The sequence below is a fragment of the Taudactylus pleione genome, unplaced genomic scaffold (genome assembly GCF_031769625.1).
Source record: "Taudactylus pleione unplaced genomic scaffold, aTauple2 ptg001990l, whole genome shotgun sequence".
NCBI classification, from domain to species: Eukaryota; Metazoa; Chordata; class Amphibia; order Anura; family Myobatrachidae; genus Taudactylus; species Taudactylus pleione.
This window is the reverse complement of record NW_028286386.1, coordinates 7,798,094-7,813,125: the sequence shown is the minus strand read 5'-3', so window position 1 is coordinate 7,813,125 and position 15,032 is coordinate 7,798,094. Positions and strand designations below refer to the sequence as shown.

General features: G+C 41.9%; 1 protein-coding gene across 1 annotated transcript in view; it reads right to left on the bottom strand.

Moving 5' to 3' along the window:
* The window catches only part of KDM3B (lysine demethylase 3B), a 121,741-nt gene that overhangs the window by 43,916 nt on the left and 62,793 nt on the right, over window positions 1–15,032 (bottom strand). Inside the window, exons 11-15 of the mRNA XM_088465514.1 lie at window positions 12,305–12,457; window positions 10,006–10,110; window positions 8,658–8,785; window positions 6,744–7,008; window positions 5,755–6,002 (exon numbers count right to left, since the gene is read on the bottom strand). Of these exons, the coding sequence (XP_088321640.1) occupies window positions 5,755–6,002; window positions 6,744–7,008; window positions 8,658–8,785; window positions 10,006–10,110; window positions 12,305–12,457 (899 nt within the window). The remainder of the gene's footprint in view (window positions 1–5,754; window positions 6,003–6,743; window positions 7,009–8,657; window positions 8,786–10,005; window positions 10,111–12,304; window positions 12,458–15,032) is intronic.

The window sequence follows — 15,032 nt, the reverse complement described above, 5'->3', positions numbered from 1 at the left end:
TGACATGGTAGCAGAAACATACATAGACAAATGTATACCAACCAGTAGATGCTTAAAAAAAAAAAAACAAAAAAAAAAAAACACAGAGTTATGGTAAAACTTACCATTGTAAACTGTCTTTCTTCAAAGTCCATAGGGTCTCCAGGGAGACAAGGGATGTAGGTGGGACCGGGAGGACCAGACAACAGCATAGCTTTTCAATCCTAGGCTGCTCCGGTTCTTCCCCCTAAACCCCGCCCACAGCCGGAGGTCGACTCCGGTTTGTTAACAAGGCAGGAGAGGAGAGAATGAAGACTGGTACACTGAAGAATCACACTCACACAGAAGGAAACAAGTGACCAAGAGAAGAAAATAATAGAAGCCAGGTGCGTCAGGGCAGGTGCCCTGTGGACCCTATGGACTTCGAAGAAAGTTGACCAAGGTAAGTTTTTCCATAACTTTCCTCATCTTCTTCAGGGTCCATAGGGCTCCACAGGGAGACAATGGGGATTGTCCCAAAGCAATTGTTCAAGGGCGGGAACGCTCCTGAGTTGCTATGAGAACCCTACACCCGAAGGAAGCACATTGAGGAGGCAAATTTATCAAAGGCATAAAACCGAAGAAAGGTGTGGATCAGGTGGCCATCTTGCAGTTCAACTGAGGTGCCACAACGGGCTGTGCGTGAGGGACCCACAGAGCGACTAGAATTAGCAGAAACTGTAGCCGGGACAAGAAGGCTAGACTGCGTGTAAGCCTGCGAGATAGTCATACGAATCCATCTGGCCAGAGTCTTTTTGTTAGCTGGCCATCGCTTCTTGTGGAATCCATATAGGATGAAGAGGGAGTCCGATTTCCTGATGAAAGTAGTACGGTCCACATAGATCTTCTTAGCACGGACCATATCCAAAGAGGCCTCACCTGCTGAGGGGGTCTGGTGATTGAAAGGCCGGAACCACAATTTCCTCATTCAGGTGGAAATGAGAAACCACCTTGGGAAGGAAGCCTGGGCGTGTTCGAAGAAAAGCCCTGTCCCGATGAAATATCAATAATGGGTAGCAACATGAAAGCACCCCTAAATACGATAGCCTGCGGGCAGATGCGATAGCCTTTAGAAAGTCTTCACAGTGAGCCACTTCACATCCCCTAATTCAAGGGGTTCGAATGGAGGTTCCTGAAGTGCTTAGAGCACCACTGACAAATCCCATGGAGCCACAGGAGGGACAAGGGAGGCTGTATATGTAGAACACCTGGCAAAAAGGTGTGAACATCCAGTATAGGAGCAAGTCTGCACTGGAACCAGATGGACAAAGCAGGCAAAAATTTTAGACACCTTAAAAACTTGAGGGTCATAAGTTCTCAGAGCACATATGGCATACATATGGAAATATGTATGCCATATTCTATGATAAATCCTGTCTGAGGACGGTTTACGTGCTCTGAGCATGGTATTGGCCACAGAGCTAGGAAATTCCTTAGCCGTTAGGAGGGATGTCTCAAGAGCCAAGCCGTTAAAGTCAGATGGGCTAGGACCGGATGTAGACATGGACCCTGAGACAACAGGTCTACTCGTAGAGGAAGTTGAAGAGGAACGTCTATGGAGAGACTTTGAAAATCGTAGTACCAATGGCATCTGGGCCAATCCAGAGCCATCAACAGAACTGTGCCCCTTTCCTGTTTGAGCTTTCGAGGAACTCGAGGAAGCAGGGATATTGGGGGATAGAGATATGCCAAATGTAAGGTCCATTTCACTGACAATGTGTCCACGAAGGCTGCGTCGGGGGCCCTTGACCTGGTTCCATATACTGGAAGTTTGATGTTGTGTCTTGAGGCCATGAGATCCACATCTGGCAGACACCATTTGTCCACCAGGAGCTGAAAGACTTCTGGAAGCAGAGATCACTCTCCTGCATGCACGTTGTGATGGCTGAGGAAATCTGCTTCCCAATTGAGAACTCCCGGAATGAATACCGCCGAGATGGCATTCGCTCCATGTGAGAATATGGGACACTTCTGCCATTGCTGCCTGACTTCAAGTGCCTCCTTGGTGATTGAGGTAGGCCACTGCCGTGGCGTTGTTGGACACTACTTGTACTGGCCTACCCTGAAGAATATCCTGAGCCAGAGTGAGAGCTCTGTAGATGGTAACCCTGCCTCGACTGGGGTCCAGTGGACCTGGAAAGAGTGCTGGCCGGTCACTGCACCCCACCCGCGAATGCTTGCGTCCGTGGTGAGGAGAGCCCAGTCCAGGATCCAAAAGGGGCGACCCGTGTCTAAAAGGAATGTGTGTAGCCACTAGGCTGGGATCGATGTAGCTGGGGTAGCCCATTCCACCTGGAGAGGATCAGGCGATGTAGGGGCCTAGAGTGAAACTGAGCGAACTCCACCCTATAGATTGTAAGCTTGCGAGCAGGGCCTCCTTACCTTTAGGTCTGTCTCTTACAACCCAATCTTGTTCTATTATTGTTGTTTCAAATTGTAAAGGGCAACGGAATATGCTGCGCTATGTAAGAAATTGTTAGTAAATAAATGTCAAAGGTGGATACCATTGATACCAATGTCTGCATTGCAGTGTGAATAGACACTCGGCGACTATGGAGCAGTTTTCGCGCTCTGTGTTGCATTAATGAGATCTTGTCTGTTAGGAAGATTCTCTGAACCTGAGAGTCCAAGAGGACTCCTAAATGTACCATTCTTTGAGAAGGTGTCAGAGAAGACTTTTTCCAGTTGATCAGTCAACTGTGCATTTGCAGGAAGGCAATTGTTACCTGCAGATGGCGGTGAAAAATCTCTGGGGAGCTGGCCAACAGCAAGAGGTCGTCTAAGTATGGAAGTAGTCTGAACCCTTGACGACAAAGGTAGGCCGCCATAACTGCCATGATTTTCGTAAAGACCTGAGGGGCCATTGAGAGGCCAAACGGTAGAGCCTGAAATTGGTAATGCTGCTGCAGGATAGAAAACCGGAGATATTGTTAAATGAGAGGGTGCTAAATTACATGTAGGTAAGCGTCCTGAATGTCCAGAAACACCATAAAATCCCCTGGCTACATAGCTAGGATTATAGAGCGAAGGCTTTCCATACAAAACCTGGGCACCCTTATAAATTTGTTCAGAGATATGAGGATTGGCGATACCAGTTGGGCTTCTGAACCAGGAAATGGGTAGAATAGCAGCCCTTGCCTCATTGTGAGGAGGGGACCGAAATTATTACTCCTGAATTCAGTAAGGACTGAATGGCTTTTTGGAGCAGCAGGCCTTGCTTAGGTCCAATGGAGGCCCTGTGCAAAAAAACTGCTGGGGGGACCGCCTTAGGAAGGATAGGGCATAACTGTGGGAGACAACTTCTCTTACCCAGGTGTCAGACGCAAAAACTGGGTGAATTGAAGAAGTCGGCCTCCAGCCCTGGGAGCCCCCCGGGAGAGGGCCGCCCCATCAGACTATAGGCTTGTCCTCAGACTTGGCAGGTGGACGTCTAGTAGCCCAGGCTTGTTTGGCCCCAGGCTTGGAGGCCTTGACTGATGCCTGCTGCTGTGGACCCTTAGCTTTCTCTTGAGGGCAAAAGGACCGAAAGGATAACTCCCAAGGCTTTGTATTATATGCAGAGGGCAGGAAAGCCGTCTTGGAAGCTGTCAAAGTAGTCACAATTTTATTTAATTATGGGCCAAATAGGATATCTCCAGAATAAGGAAAAGGCTCCAGAGCCCGTTTTGAGTCTGAATCGCAGGAACGGAGCCAAACAATACGGCGGGCCACTACCGAAGTGGCAGATATTCTGGAGGCCAGAAGAGCCAGTCCATAGCTGCTTCTCCCAAGTAGGAGGCTGCATCTCTAATGTGAGATATGTAGGACAGCAGTTCACTCAAAGCATCAGGGGGAAATGTCTCTTCTAGGGCCTCTGCCCAACTCTCAATGACTTTTACCACCCATTCCGTAGCCCTAGCAGGACGAGTAATAGCTCCTGTAAGAGAGTAAATAGATGTATAGAAGCCTGTAATAAATCCATCTGTAGTCTCTTTCAAGGAGGTTGAAGTATGAATGATTAATGTGGCATTTTTAACCAGTCGTGTTGCAAGAGCATCCACTGCTGGACGAACTTCCCATTTAGTACAATCAGTAACTGGAAGAGGGTAAAAGGAACTGAACAGTTTTGGAATTTTAAACCTTTTACAGGGTATATTCCAAGCTTCACTCATGTGATGAGACAGCTGGTCAGAGTGAGGAAACTCTGGTAAAACTACATTTGACGTTTAAAAAGTGCGTGTTTTTTCTTAGGAGCGGGTTGATCCTTTTCTATTTGTAAAATAGATTTTACAGCTCTCACAAGTGCAGGTATATTTAATTTAGATGGTGGTTCCTCGTCTCCTGGGTGAGAAAGGTCTGAGTCTTCTGCCTCCCCCAGATATATCAGAATCAGATAACTGTGTGGACTGGGGAGATAGCACAGCAAGTTTATTAGGTAAGGCTAACTCTGTACTGAGGTAGACAGTACGTCTACCCATGGGAAGACAAAGGATTTGCAGGGACTACCTGCTGTGGCCATCCCACAGGGGGAGCCACCACAGGAACTGCTATGTGGTCCGCAAGTTTTGCCAGAATCTGTGAAAATGCAGCCCAGGGTGGGTCCTGAGGAAGAGACACCGAGGCTGAGAGGCCTGGGGCTGTGTAACAATTAGTACAAAGACCATCCTGAATGAGGTCCTCTGGGGTTAAGCCCACTGAGCAGGACTTCCAAGACACCAGAGTAAGAGCAGCAGCGTCAGGCTGCTTGTTATTCTTTCCTCTGCCAGACATAGCCACAAGAATAATAGAATACACAGTATGATACAGTGCAGTGAACAGCCTGCAGTATGTATAATATGGCACAGTGTAGTGCGCAACCACGCTATATAGTATGTGATAGCCCTCACAATTATATAGGAGATGTGAGGTACAATGAGCCCCCTATACCTTAGTATGTCAGGGTATAGTAGAATAAAGGGAAAAGTATAAGCTGACAGTATAGAAAGTAGAGCTTAGCGCTAGCACAAGTCACACACAAATGCAGAAAAACATTACATGTCTGCATTTTGGGGCACTAAAATAAACTAAACAGACCGCAGTGGCTGGTAGGATATATCACAGTATGACCTGGCCCGTGGGAGAGGTATACAGGGAGACTGGACCCAGCGTTCCCGGAGACTTGCTTGCATAAAATAAAAGCTTGGGCTGCTTACTGGAGCCCTCTGTTATAATGGTGATCCAGCTCCTGCCGGACACCAACGAAACTGAGTTGCCCTCAGGCTGTGGGTGGGATATAGGGGGAAGGACCGGAGCATCCTGGGATTGAAAAGCTTTGTTGTTGGTGTCTGGTCCTCCAGTTACTACCTACTCCCCAATGTCTCCCTGTGGAGCCCTATGGACCCTGAAGAAGAAAAACAGTTTAAGAAGACAGTTGCTGCCATTCTACCTGAAAAGTGTGTTTGATTGACACTCTGGCTTATATTTACCAAACCGCAGATTTACACGAACGCAGATTTTTGTCACCTTTGACAGCTGAATTTAAAACGCCAACAGTAATACATGCTAAATCAGGCTTATTCTGAATTTATTGCAATTGTCGCTTTAAATCCTGCGGTCAAAGCCACCGACAACTGGCGGCTTTGAAAACCTGTTGAAATTCAGCCTCTCTGAAAACCCACCATTTAGATCCAGAGATATATTTGTAGATGAAAGGTCCATATTCGTTATCTTAAACATCACAAGCAATCAGTGATACATTTAGTGATGAGAAATACTTACTGCAGAATTGAAGACTGGTGGAAATGGGACTCCTGTCTCCATATTTCCTTGAGAAAGTTTACCAGACCCAGAGTGAAGCAAATCTCTCAAACTGGTTCCTTCAGTCTTGGTGTTGGAGGCAGTTGGGCCTAGTAAAAGGCTATTGAAAAGTTTTGGAGATGAGGATGTCTTAATACTTGAATTAAAGGAATCCAAACCAAATGAAGAATTTGAGTCTTTAGGTTGTACTGACTTCATTGAACTAGGATCTAAAAGTAGTTAAAACAGTTGATTAATAAATCATGACAATAATTTCATTTGTACAGGGTAAAGTAACAATATTAAATATATGAATAAGGAATAACCAATTAAAATAGGTAGATCTACGGTTCAGAAAGTAATTAAAGACAGTAAACTCTTCTAACTAAAGGTTTTAAGACATGGAATCTCTAAGCATGGCATGAAGCATGGAAGGACAATAAAAACCTATTTACAATAGAACATAATTGTCATTCTAGAAGCACCGCTCCACAGGGCGCAAAACAACAATTTCAGAACAGGCTAAATACAACAATTTCAGAACAGGCTAAATACAACAATCTCAGAACAGGCTAAATACAACAATCTCAGAACAGGCTAAATACAACAATCTCAGAACAGGCTAAATACAACAATCTCAGAACAGGCTAAATACAACAATTTCAGAACAGGCTAAATACAACAATCTCAGAACAGGCTAAATACAACAATCTCAGAACAGGCTAAATACAACAATTTCAGAACAGGCTAAATACAACAATTTCAGAACAGGCTAAATACAACAATCTCAGAACAGGCTAAATACAACAATCTCAGAACAGGCTAAATACAACAATCTCAGAACAGGCTAAATACAAAGAATTTACATTATGCAACCAAATATTTGCAGAAGACTTGGCTAGTATACATGCAGTTGACTTCAGTAAAATATGCCATGTGATACAAGACAGAACACTATACACATCTGCTACCTTTTGTCTCCTCTTTTGCTTTCTGTGCTGCCAGGTCTGCCAGCCAATGCAAAGCAGAGGAGGGAGTGGATTCTGGGGACTGCTGTCTGTTTTTGTTGTCTGTGCTGTTTTGAAAATTATTTGGTTCAGCCATGGAGTCCTCTGTTATACTGTCAGCAGTATTCGCTTTCAATATGTCCTCTGTTTTAATGTCATTTTCACTTGCTTGCTCTGTAGTGGATGAAATAGTTGCCTCACATGTAGGAGTAGTATTTGCACTTGGCAGCTAAGCAGAAGGGAAACAGAGTCAATTCATTAATTCAAATGAAGATACTATGTTTTTGTTAAAAAATACAGAGTGATGACTTGCAAAAATGAAGGAACATGATTTAATTGTATACAATTCTCCTTACTGCAGCTGCAGTAACCATTCATCAGTCCCTTCTTATAGGTTTAATTTTCCCTTGTTGGTTGTTTAGGGACAGGTTCAATTACACCTTTTTTACACAGGCCAAATAACCCGGGTTATTGCCATGCCAACTTGAGGTTGCGGCTCAGAGTAAACTGGTCCTCGATCAATAACATGGGTCCAGTGACCCAGCAATCCAACACCCGCGTAGTGAGCAGGGTTGGACCTGGGTTGCGGGGCAGTATAAAATCGGGGGACCCGGGTCATCCGACTCACCGCTAGCACCAGAAAAGTTAACACTGCACCAAACCTGGGACTAAGCCGCAATGTGCTTGGGGTCTGTCCTGGGTCTGAACAGTGTTCCAAATCCCAGGTCAGACCCGGGATGTTGGGGTAAAAGGGGTATTAGTAGTGATGTGCTGCCGAACATCCCACAAAGAGTCAGATTCAGAGTTATATGCTTATGCACACATCAGCTGCGCCCACGCTGTACATATATTCTAAGCTGCAGGAGGCATCTGAAGGACAAAAAGTGCTTCCAGGCATCGCAGATCTGATGTATGCACCTGAAGTACAGGATCGGACCAACATAGTGACCATCGTGTCAATCATGCATGCTGACTCAAGTGATTGGCACTTGCGCCATTCATTAAGCTTTGGAGTTGTGTGCAAACGATCAGGCCGAATGATCGGCTGTGCCCATATTCACCTATTATGGTAGACTCAACATTGCTCATTTTCCTGTGCCCATCTATGGGATATGAGGAAAGACTATCACTGTTGCTGGCTGCAACGTGCCATTTCAGAACTAAATATTTCGAGCCAATCTGCTAATTGAATTGCCCCCTTAAGAGTCAGAAAGGAAGTTTTCCCCCTATGCAGCTAAATTCACAACCATCATATTAAAAGTTTTTGGTTTGTATTTAGAAAGAGGATGAAGATAAATGCCATTATATTTTTCAAACATAACTATGAAATGAACCTTCATTATGAGAATGATAATGAACAGTATTGCTGGTGATTCAATAAGGTGCAAGTTGCCTTACAAATTGTTTTAATGCTTGTTACATGCAGGAAATCAATGCAATTAGAGACCCGCCGTGAGCATCTTGCCTGGTTCATTTTTCTAATTTTTGTGTGCTCCTCCAGAGAGGGAAATATGGCAAAGTGCTAGCATTACACCTCTGGCAGGCTCTATAAGCAACATTGGCTTTGAGGGAGGATGTAAGGAGCATAGGTGGTATAGTAAACCTAGAAACTGTCCAGAGGAATAAAAATAATAGGTTGAGAATCTGACGCAGAAGCAACATCTGCAGAACCTGCAAGAAAATAAAGATGAAGAGTCCCCATAAAATAGAAATACATCAGTTTCCCAGTTAGGATACATAAGATTTCTAGTCAATAAGTATAAAATAATTATATTGACTGGTGGTAGAAGAATTATTTTTTTTTTTTAAACATTAAAACTAAGACAAGAAAAAGTAAATGAAATGTAATATACTGTATATAAAGATCTCCAAAAATACCTGGGATATGCCATTAGTTACTGCTGGTCTCAGAACAGTTTTGCTGTGTCTGTTAATACATGGACAGTTGGCTTTGATTCCCCATTTCCCTCTTGCTGCATGGACCATATCTCCAATGCTGTAAAGGGCTGTAGAAGAAAATACATTAAAATGCGTTTACTTTATTAAACCAGTATGCACGCTATGTAACAGTCAGTTTTTATTAGTGAGCTAAATTATATAAATTGTGCAGATACTAGTCAAATCTTTTCAGCATGCTATTTGTCCCATTTGCTGATAAGCTGCTACCTAAAGGAGAGCAATCCAGCTTGTACTGCTATGGACAGAGTAAATTCAGTCTAAGGGCCGTATTCAATTAGCGGTGAAAACAACAGTTTTTTCACCATTGGCGAAAACGCCCGTTTTTCGCCAAAAAGAACGGCATACAGGCGCAAAAAAACTGGGAGAAAAATGTTCTCCATCCCAGACCAGGAGAAAAAAAAAAGTAAAATCCTTATTTTTGGCTAAAAATTTGATGATTTCTTTCAGAACCCTTTAGACACTCCCCCTAATGATAAATTACCCCAATTTTCGTAAGTTGCATACTTTGGCGAAAAACGGCCGTGCAAATCTTGGGGGAAAAAAAAACCTCATAGAAAATAATAGAAAACTATTTTTTCCAGGAAATTGGGGGTACATTAAAATAGATGCAAGTATATTTTGTAGCATAAAAACGCAATTTTAAAAACAGTTAAAAATATCACCTGCTGTGACCGTTGGCTATGTTTAAAACAATTGACGCATCCATCAGACCCAATACATTAAAACCATTTCCAACTCTTTCCCCAAAAAATTTGCGCGCCTGTTTTTCGACAAAGTACGCAACTTAATAAACATTTTTTTGCAGTCATTTATCATTGGGGGGCCAAAGGGTTCTGAAAGAAATCCCCACATTTTTAGCCAAAAATAGGGGTTTTGTATTTTTTTTCTCCCGGGATGGAGAAAACTTTTCTCCAGCTTTTTTTCTCCATTTTCGCCTGTTTGCCAATTTTTTGTCGAAAATCAGCTGTTTTCGTCAATGGCGGAAAAAAACATCAGTTTTTGGTGCTAATTGAATACGGCCCTTAGATGCAGGACCATGAATCTAACGTTGTAGATATTTATGGATCTCTACAAGCATGACTACTTGTATGCATTTATTCCTCATCTAGAGACAGCCTCTTAGCTGTTTGTGATGGGGTATTTCATACACTTTACAATTTCAAAACAAGTAGAAAGTAAGAGTGGGCGGCTTTGATCCATTTTTAGGTTTCTTTGTCCTTAAATTTCAATTAAAGAAAATCCCAATAACTAAACGAGAATTTCTTACCAGTGCCAGGGATAATCTGTGTTGGCATGAGGTTCTCCGGTTCATGAGGTTGTCCTTTAGCACATTTTAACCAGGCAAAAACTTCCTCATCACCTGTGTCGTCTTCTGGGGAACAAAAAAAAACCCCCCAAAACCAAAATTAAATGTGAATTTAAATCTTCAATAGATGCTTATGATAAGAAAAATACCAATATGCATGAACTGTTAAGGGGCCTATCCATTAGCAGATGTTTCTCTACGATGAAAGACAAAAGTTTTATCCCTTGAAAATTCCTGGGGCTGCGGTGACAGATATCTGTCATGTACATGACAGATTTTTACGAACGACGAACAATTTTGCATGACATCATTCATGGAATGGATTTCTTTTGTATGTTTCTATTAATTTTCATTAAAAATATTGTTAGTCGCTTATAACCGGACAGATCTTTCTAATATCTGTAAGCGATAATTGACCAACATGTTGGAGAGACGAAAGACACAATTTGTCGGCCGCGGGAGTGCGCATCTGTCAGCGTTCAGGGCATATCCATGACAGATAAAGTGAACGACTGAACAATATATCGTTCAAATTTATCTGCCAATGGAAAGGCCCCTTAAAGATTACAAAAAAAATTATATATATATATATATATATATATATATATTCCAATATACTGCACTCACACCTTAAAAAGTTATATGTTCAGGGTGCTCTCCAAACCCTTGGGTTCCAAAATATAAGAAATATCTGTGAATTTCTCAGATGAAGGCACTCACTTAAAACTTATTGATTTTATTGAGACATTTTTCTTCAAAAAACTTTTAGACGTTAAAGTCAGACACCATATTTGGTTGTGTCGACGTTTCGGTACAATTTATGACCTTTTTCAAGACTAGTGTCTTTCAAATCACAAGTTTATAGATCTACAAATGAATAAACAAAAAAACATAATAAGTGAAATGGTGACAATGTCTGTCTATCTGGCCCCATCCTACAAGATAATGAGCAAATAATCATTACATACGTCGAAATCATATGTATGTTCAACATACTGTATCAGAATCGCTGCCTTTCACAACGAGGATATGGACGTGTTAACATCACCTATAAAGAACAAATGAAGATATATGCAAATATAAATGTACATGTATATACCCATATATGTGAACACATGCATACATGGTCATACAAGCACCTGATGTGAATCTGAAAATACATGAACCTATATATCTACCAAACAGGTGTTCATATATTCAAACACACATGTGTGCCAAACAAATAAACACCATCTTATATGACAAAGCACCCAGAGTGCATAACTATCTAAAGCAATTCCAAACAATATCAGACAGTATATAAATAGAAAACACATAAGTATACACTTAGTTATGCACTCTGGGTGCTTTGTCATATAAGATGGTGTTTATTTGTTTGGCACACATATATGTGTGTTTGAATATATGAACACCTGTTTGGTAGATATATAGGTTCATGTATTTTCAGATTCACATCAGGTGCTTGTATGACCATGTATGCATGTGTTCACATATATGGGTATATACATGTACATTTATATTTGCATATATCTTCATTTGTTCTTTATAGGTGATGTTAACACGTCCATATCCTCATTGTGAAAGGCAGCGATTCTGATACAGTATGTTGAACATACATATGATTTCGACATATGTAATGATTATTTGCTCATTATCTTGTAGGATGGGGCCAGATAGACATTGTCACCATTTCACTTATTATGTTTTTTTGTTTATTCATTTGTAGATCTATAAACTTGTGATTTGAAAGACACTAGTCTTGAAAAAGGTCATAAATTGGACCGAAACGTCGACACAACCAAATATGGTGTCTGACTTTAACGTCTAAAAGTTTTTTGAAGAAAAATGTCTCAATAAAATCAATAATTTTTAAGTGAGTGCCTTCATCTGAGAAATTCAGATATTTCATATATATATATATATATATATATATATATATATATATATATATATATATATATATATATATATAAAGATTTCTTGTGGTAAATGTTTTTTTCAGGTGCAAATTTGCAGCCTTTTGCTAGATTTCTCCTACTACTAAATAAGGCTTTAAATGTACTGTAAGGGCCTATGGAAAAAAAAATGTTAAGAATAAATCGCCACTTGAGGTAGTAATGCAAGAGTCCATACTTAAACTGAATAGTAGCAAGAGAACAGAATGCTTTCAGACATATTTGCAGAATTTAAAATCCCAGCATGCTCACTTAACGTCCAGCCCCCAAGTATTAACACCTTAATTAGAAGTGTAAATACTTACCTCTGCGAGGCCTGTTCTTTCTGAGTCGATAACAATCAAGACAGACTCCAAATCCGCACTTGCGACAAACCCAGTGAATATTAAAGAGAGTAGTCTCACAGACATCGCACATCTCCCTAACGCCTCTAACTGCTCGCTTCCAGGCAACCTTTTCTGTATGAAAAAATTGGTGAAAATAAAGAACAAAGTTATCAAATCAGATAGGTTTAGTAAAAGCAACAGGCTGACATGTACAAGTTAATAAAATCTTCTCAAGGGGGAGCAATGGAATTAGTCAGTATACTTACATATATTTTCTCAGAATCCAATGGGGGACATTGGATTATGGTTACACAGAGTTTCCATCATAATTTTGAGACTTTAAATAAATTGAAGCTTCTTAAAGGTGGGTACACACACGATTTTTTGAACGATTTAACTATATCGACGGCGTTATCGTTCAAAAAATCGTTCAGTGTAAAATGATAAACGAATGATTATCGTTCATGCGTGTTCACGTTTGTCGATTGTAGTTTGTAGTTCAGTCAGACTGGCCAACTGAACAATTTTCAATAGAAGTTGCAACATTTTTCCTTCACCACACAGAAAATCGTTTATTATATAAAGTAAAACCAACTACTTTGTAAAAAGATTTTCGTTCACTTTTTCAAGGGAAAAACTGAACGAAAATCGTTCATTACTTACATCGTTGTGTGTGTATGCAGCTTTAAAGTTCCAACGTCTTCTCTTTCTGGGCCTGATTCAGCAGTGGACACTAATGCAGTCGCAGCTGCGATTCAGCATGGAACGCAGCTGCAGAAATATGCCAATACTTCAAAGGCTTACCCTAGCATAGGGAAGCCCACTGCTGCCTTCCCATATCCGTCCGACGACAACAGCGTAAACATTGATACCATCAGCATTCATCAGCAGTCACGCAGCATATAAGTCAATTCCGACTAGCCACAAACACTGCTGCTCTCCTGACACGCAGAGGAACAAGCAGAGAGCTCTCATGCTACGAAGGAGAACGCAATAGCTAATTTATGCACACCAATGAAACATCATGTAAATGGGCAGACACACCTGCGTTTTTCTAACCACCTCCCATTACCTCCCCCAAACACTCACTCTGTGAATGGTTCCTCTGTACGAACCTAATCGCACTGCAATCGCTGCACATATAAAGTGCGATGTTCACAAAGGCACAATAGCAAACAAATCGGTCAATCTACAAAAATATCAACATTGCATCCACTGCTAAATCTGGCCTCTATCCACATGAAGCTCAGTTATATATCTAAGCAAGCTGCACCGGATGAAACATGAAGAAACACAAAAAGCAAGAGAAACAACACTCCCCACTGTGTTAACATGCTAACAGAATAACTACAGTTCACAATGGCTGGGGACACAGCTTACACCAATGAATTAAAACATCATCCTTTGGTGCCACTGTACAATAGTGTCTTCCAAAATCTGTTCAATTGGGTGGATAGTTTCTGGATAGTTGCTGTGCGCAGCACCTTCCTGACAAAACAGACGTCCTTAAACGTAAAATCATTATACTTAAACGTATGCACCAAGAATCTTGTGGCTGCCTGACATCTGCTCAGCCATCATTTTTGTAAAAACCTGCAGAGCTGTCGCGGGTAAAAAAAACAAAAACACAACATTGGTGGACTTCTCAGATTGGAACACGCAGATAGATACCTTTGACGTGCATAGATTCCATAAACTTGTCCAGTACCATGCTGATAAGCACAGATATCGTGGAAATCCTCTTGAACCTGTCTACCCAAAAAGAAGTGTTATGGTAAAACTTACCCTTGTTAACTATCTTTCTTCGAAGTCCATAGGGTCCACAGGGAGACAATGGGGTGTAGGTGGTACTTGGAGGACCAGAAACCAACAGCAAAGCTTTTCCCTATCCCAGGATGGTCCGGTCCTTCCCGCCAACAGCCTGAAGGCATGGCAGTTTTGTTAACAAGCAAAAGGCAGGAGCAGGATTGGAGAGAAGGAAGACTGGTACACTGAAGAATCACATTCTCACACAGAGAAGGAAATAAGTGACCAAGAGAAGAAACCCATGTGCGTCAGGGCGAGTGCCCTGTGGACCCTATGGACTTCGAAGAAAGTTAACAAGGGTTAAGTTTTACCATAACTAATTTTCTTCCCAAAGCAGTTCAAGGGTGGAGACGCTCCTGAGCAGAGAGGAGAACTCGGCGCCCAAAGGAAGCAACCTGAAAGGCAAATGTATCGAAGGCATAGAACTTAAGAAAGGTGTGGACAGAAGACCACGTGGCTTGCATGGTTCAGCAGAGACGCCACATTGGGCTGCCTATGAGGGACCAACAGAGCGAGTAGAATGAGCAGATACTGTAGCCAGCACAGGAAGGCCAGTCTGCGTGTAAGTCTGTGAAATAGCCATGCAAAACCATTTGGCCAGAGTTTGTTAGTTGGCCATCCCTTCATGTGGAATCCATATAGGACAAAGAGGGACTCTGATTTCCTGATGGAACTAGTACAGTCCACATCCAAAGAGGCCTCACCTGCCGAGAGGTCTGGTGATTGAAAGGCTGGAACCACAATTTCCTCATTAAGGTGGAAACGGGAGACCACCTTGGGGAGGAAGCCAGGGTGTGTTCGGAGAACAGCTCTGTCCGGATGAAAGATTAAGAATGGGGAGCGACAGGAGAGCGCTACTAAAACAGATACCCTACGGGAAGATGCTATAGCCAGAAGACAG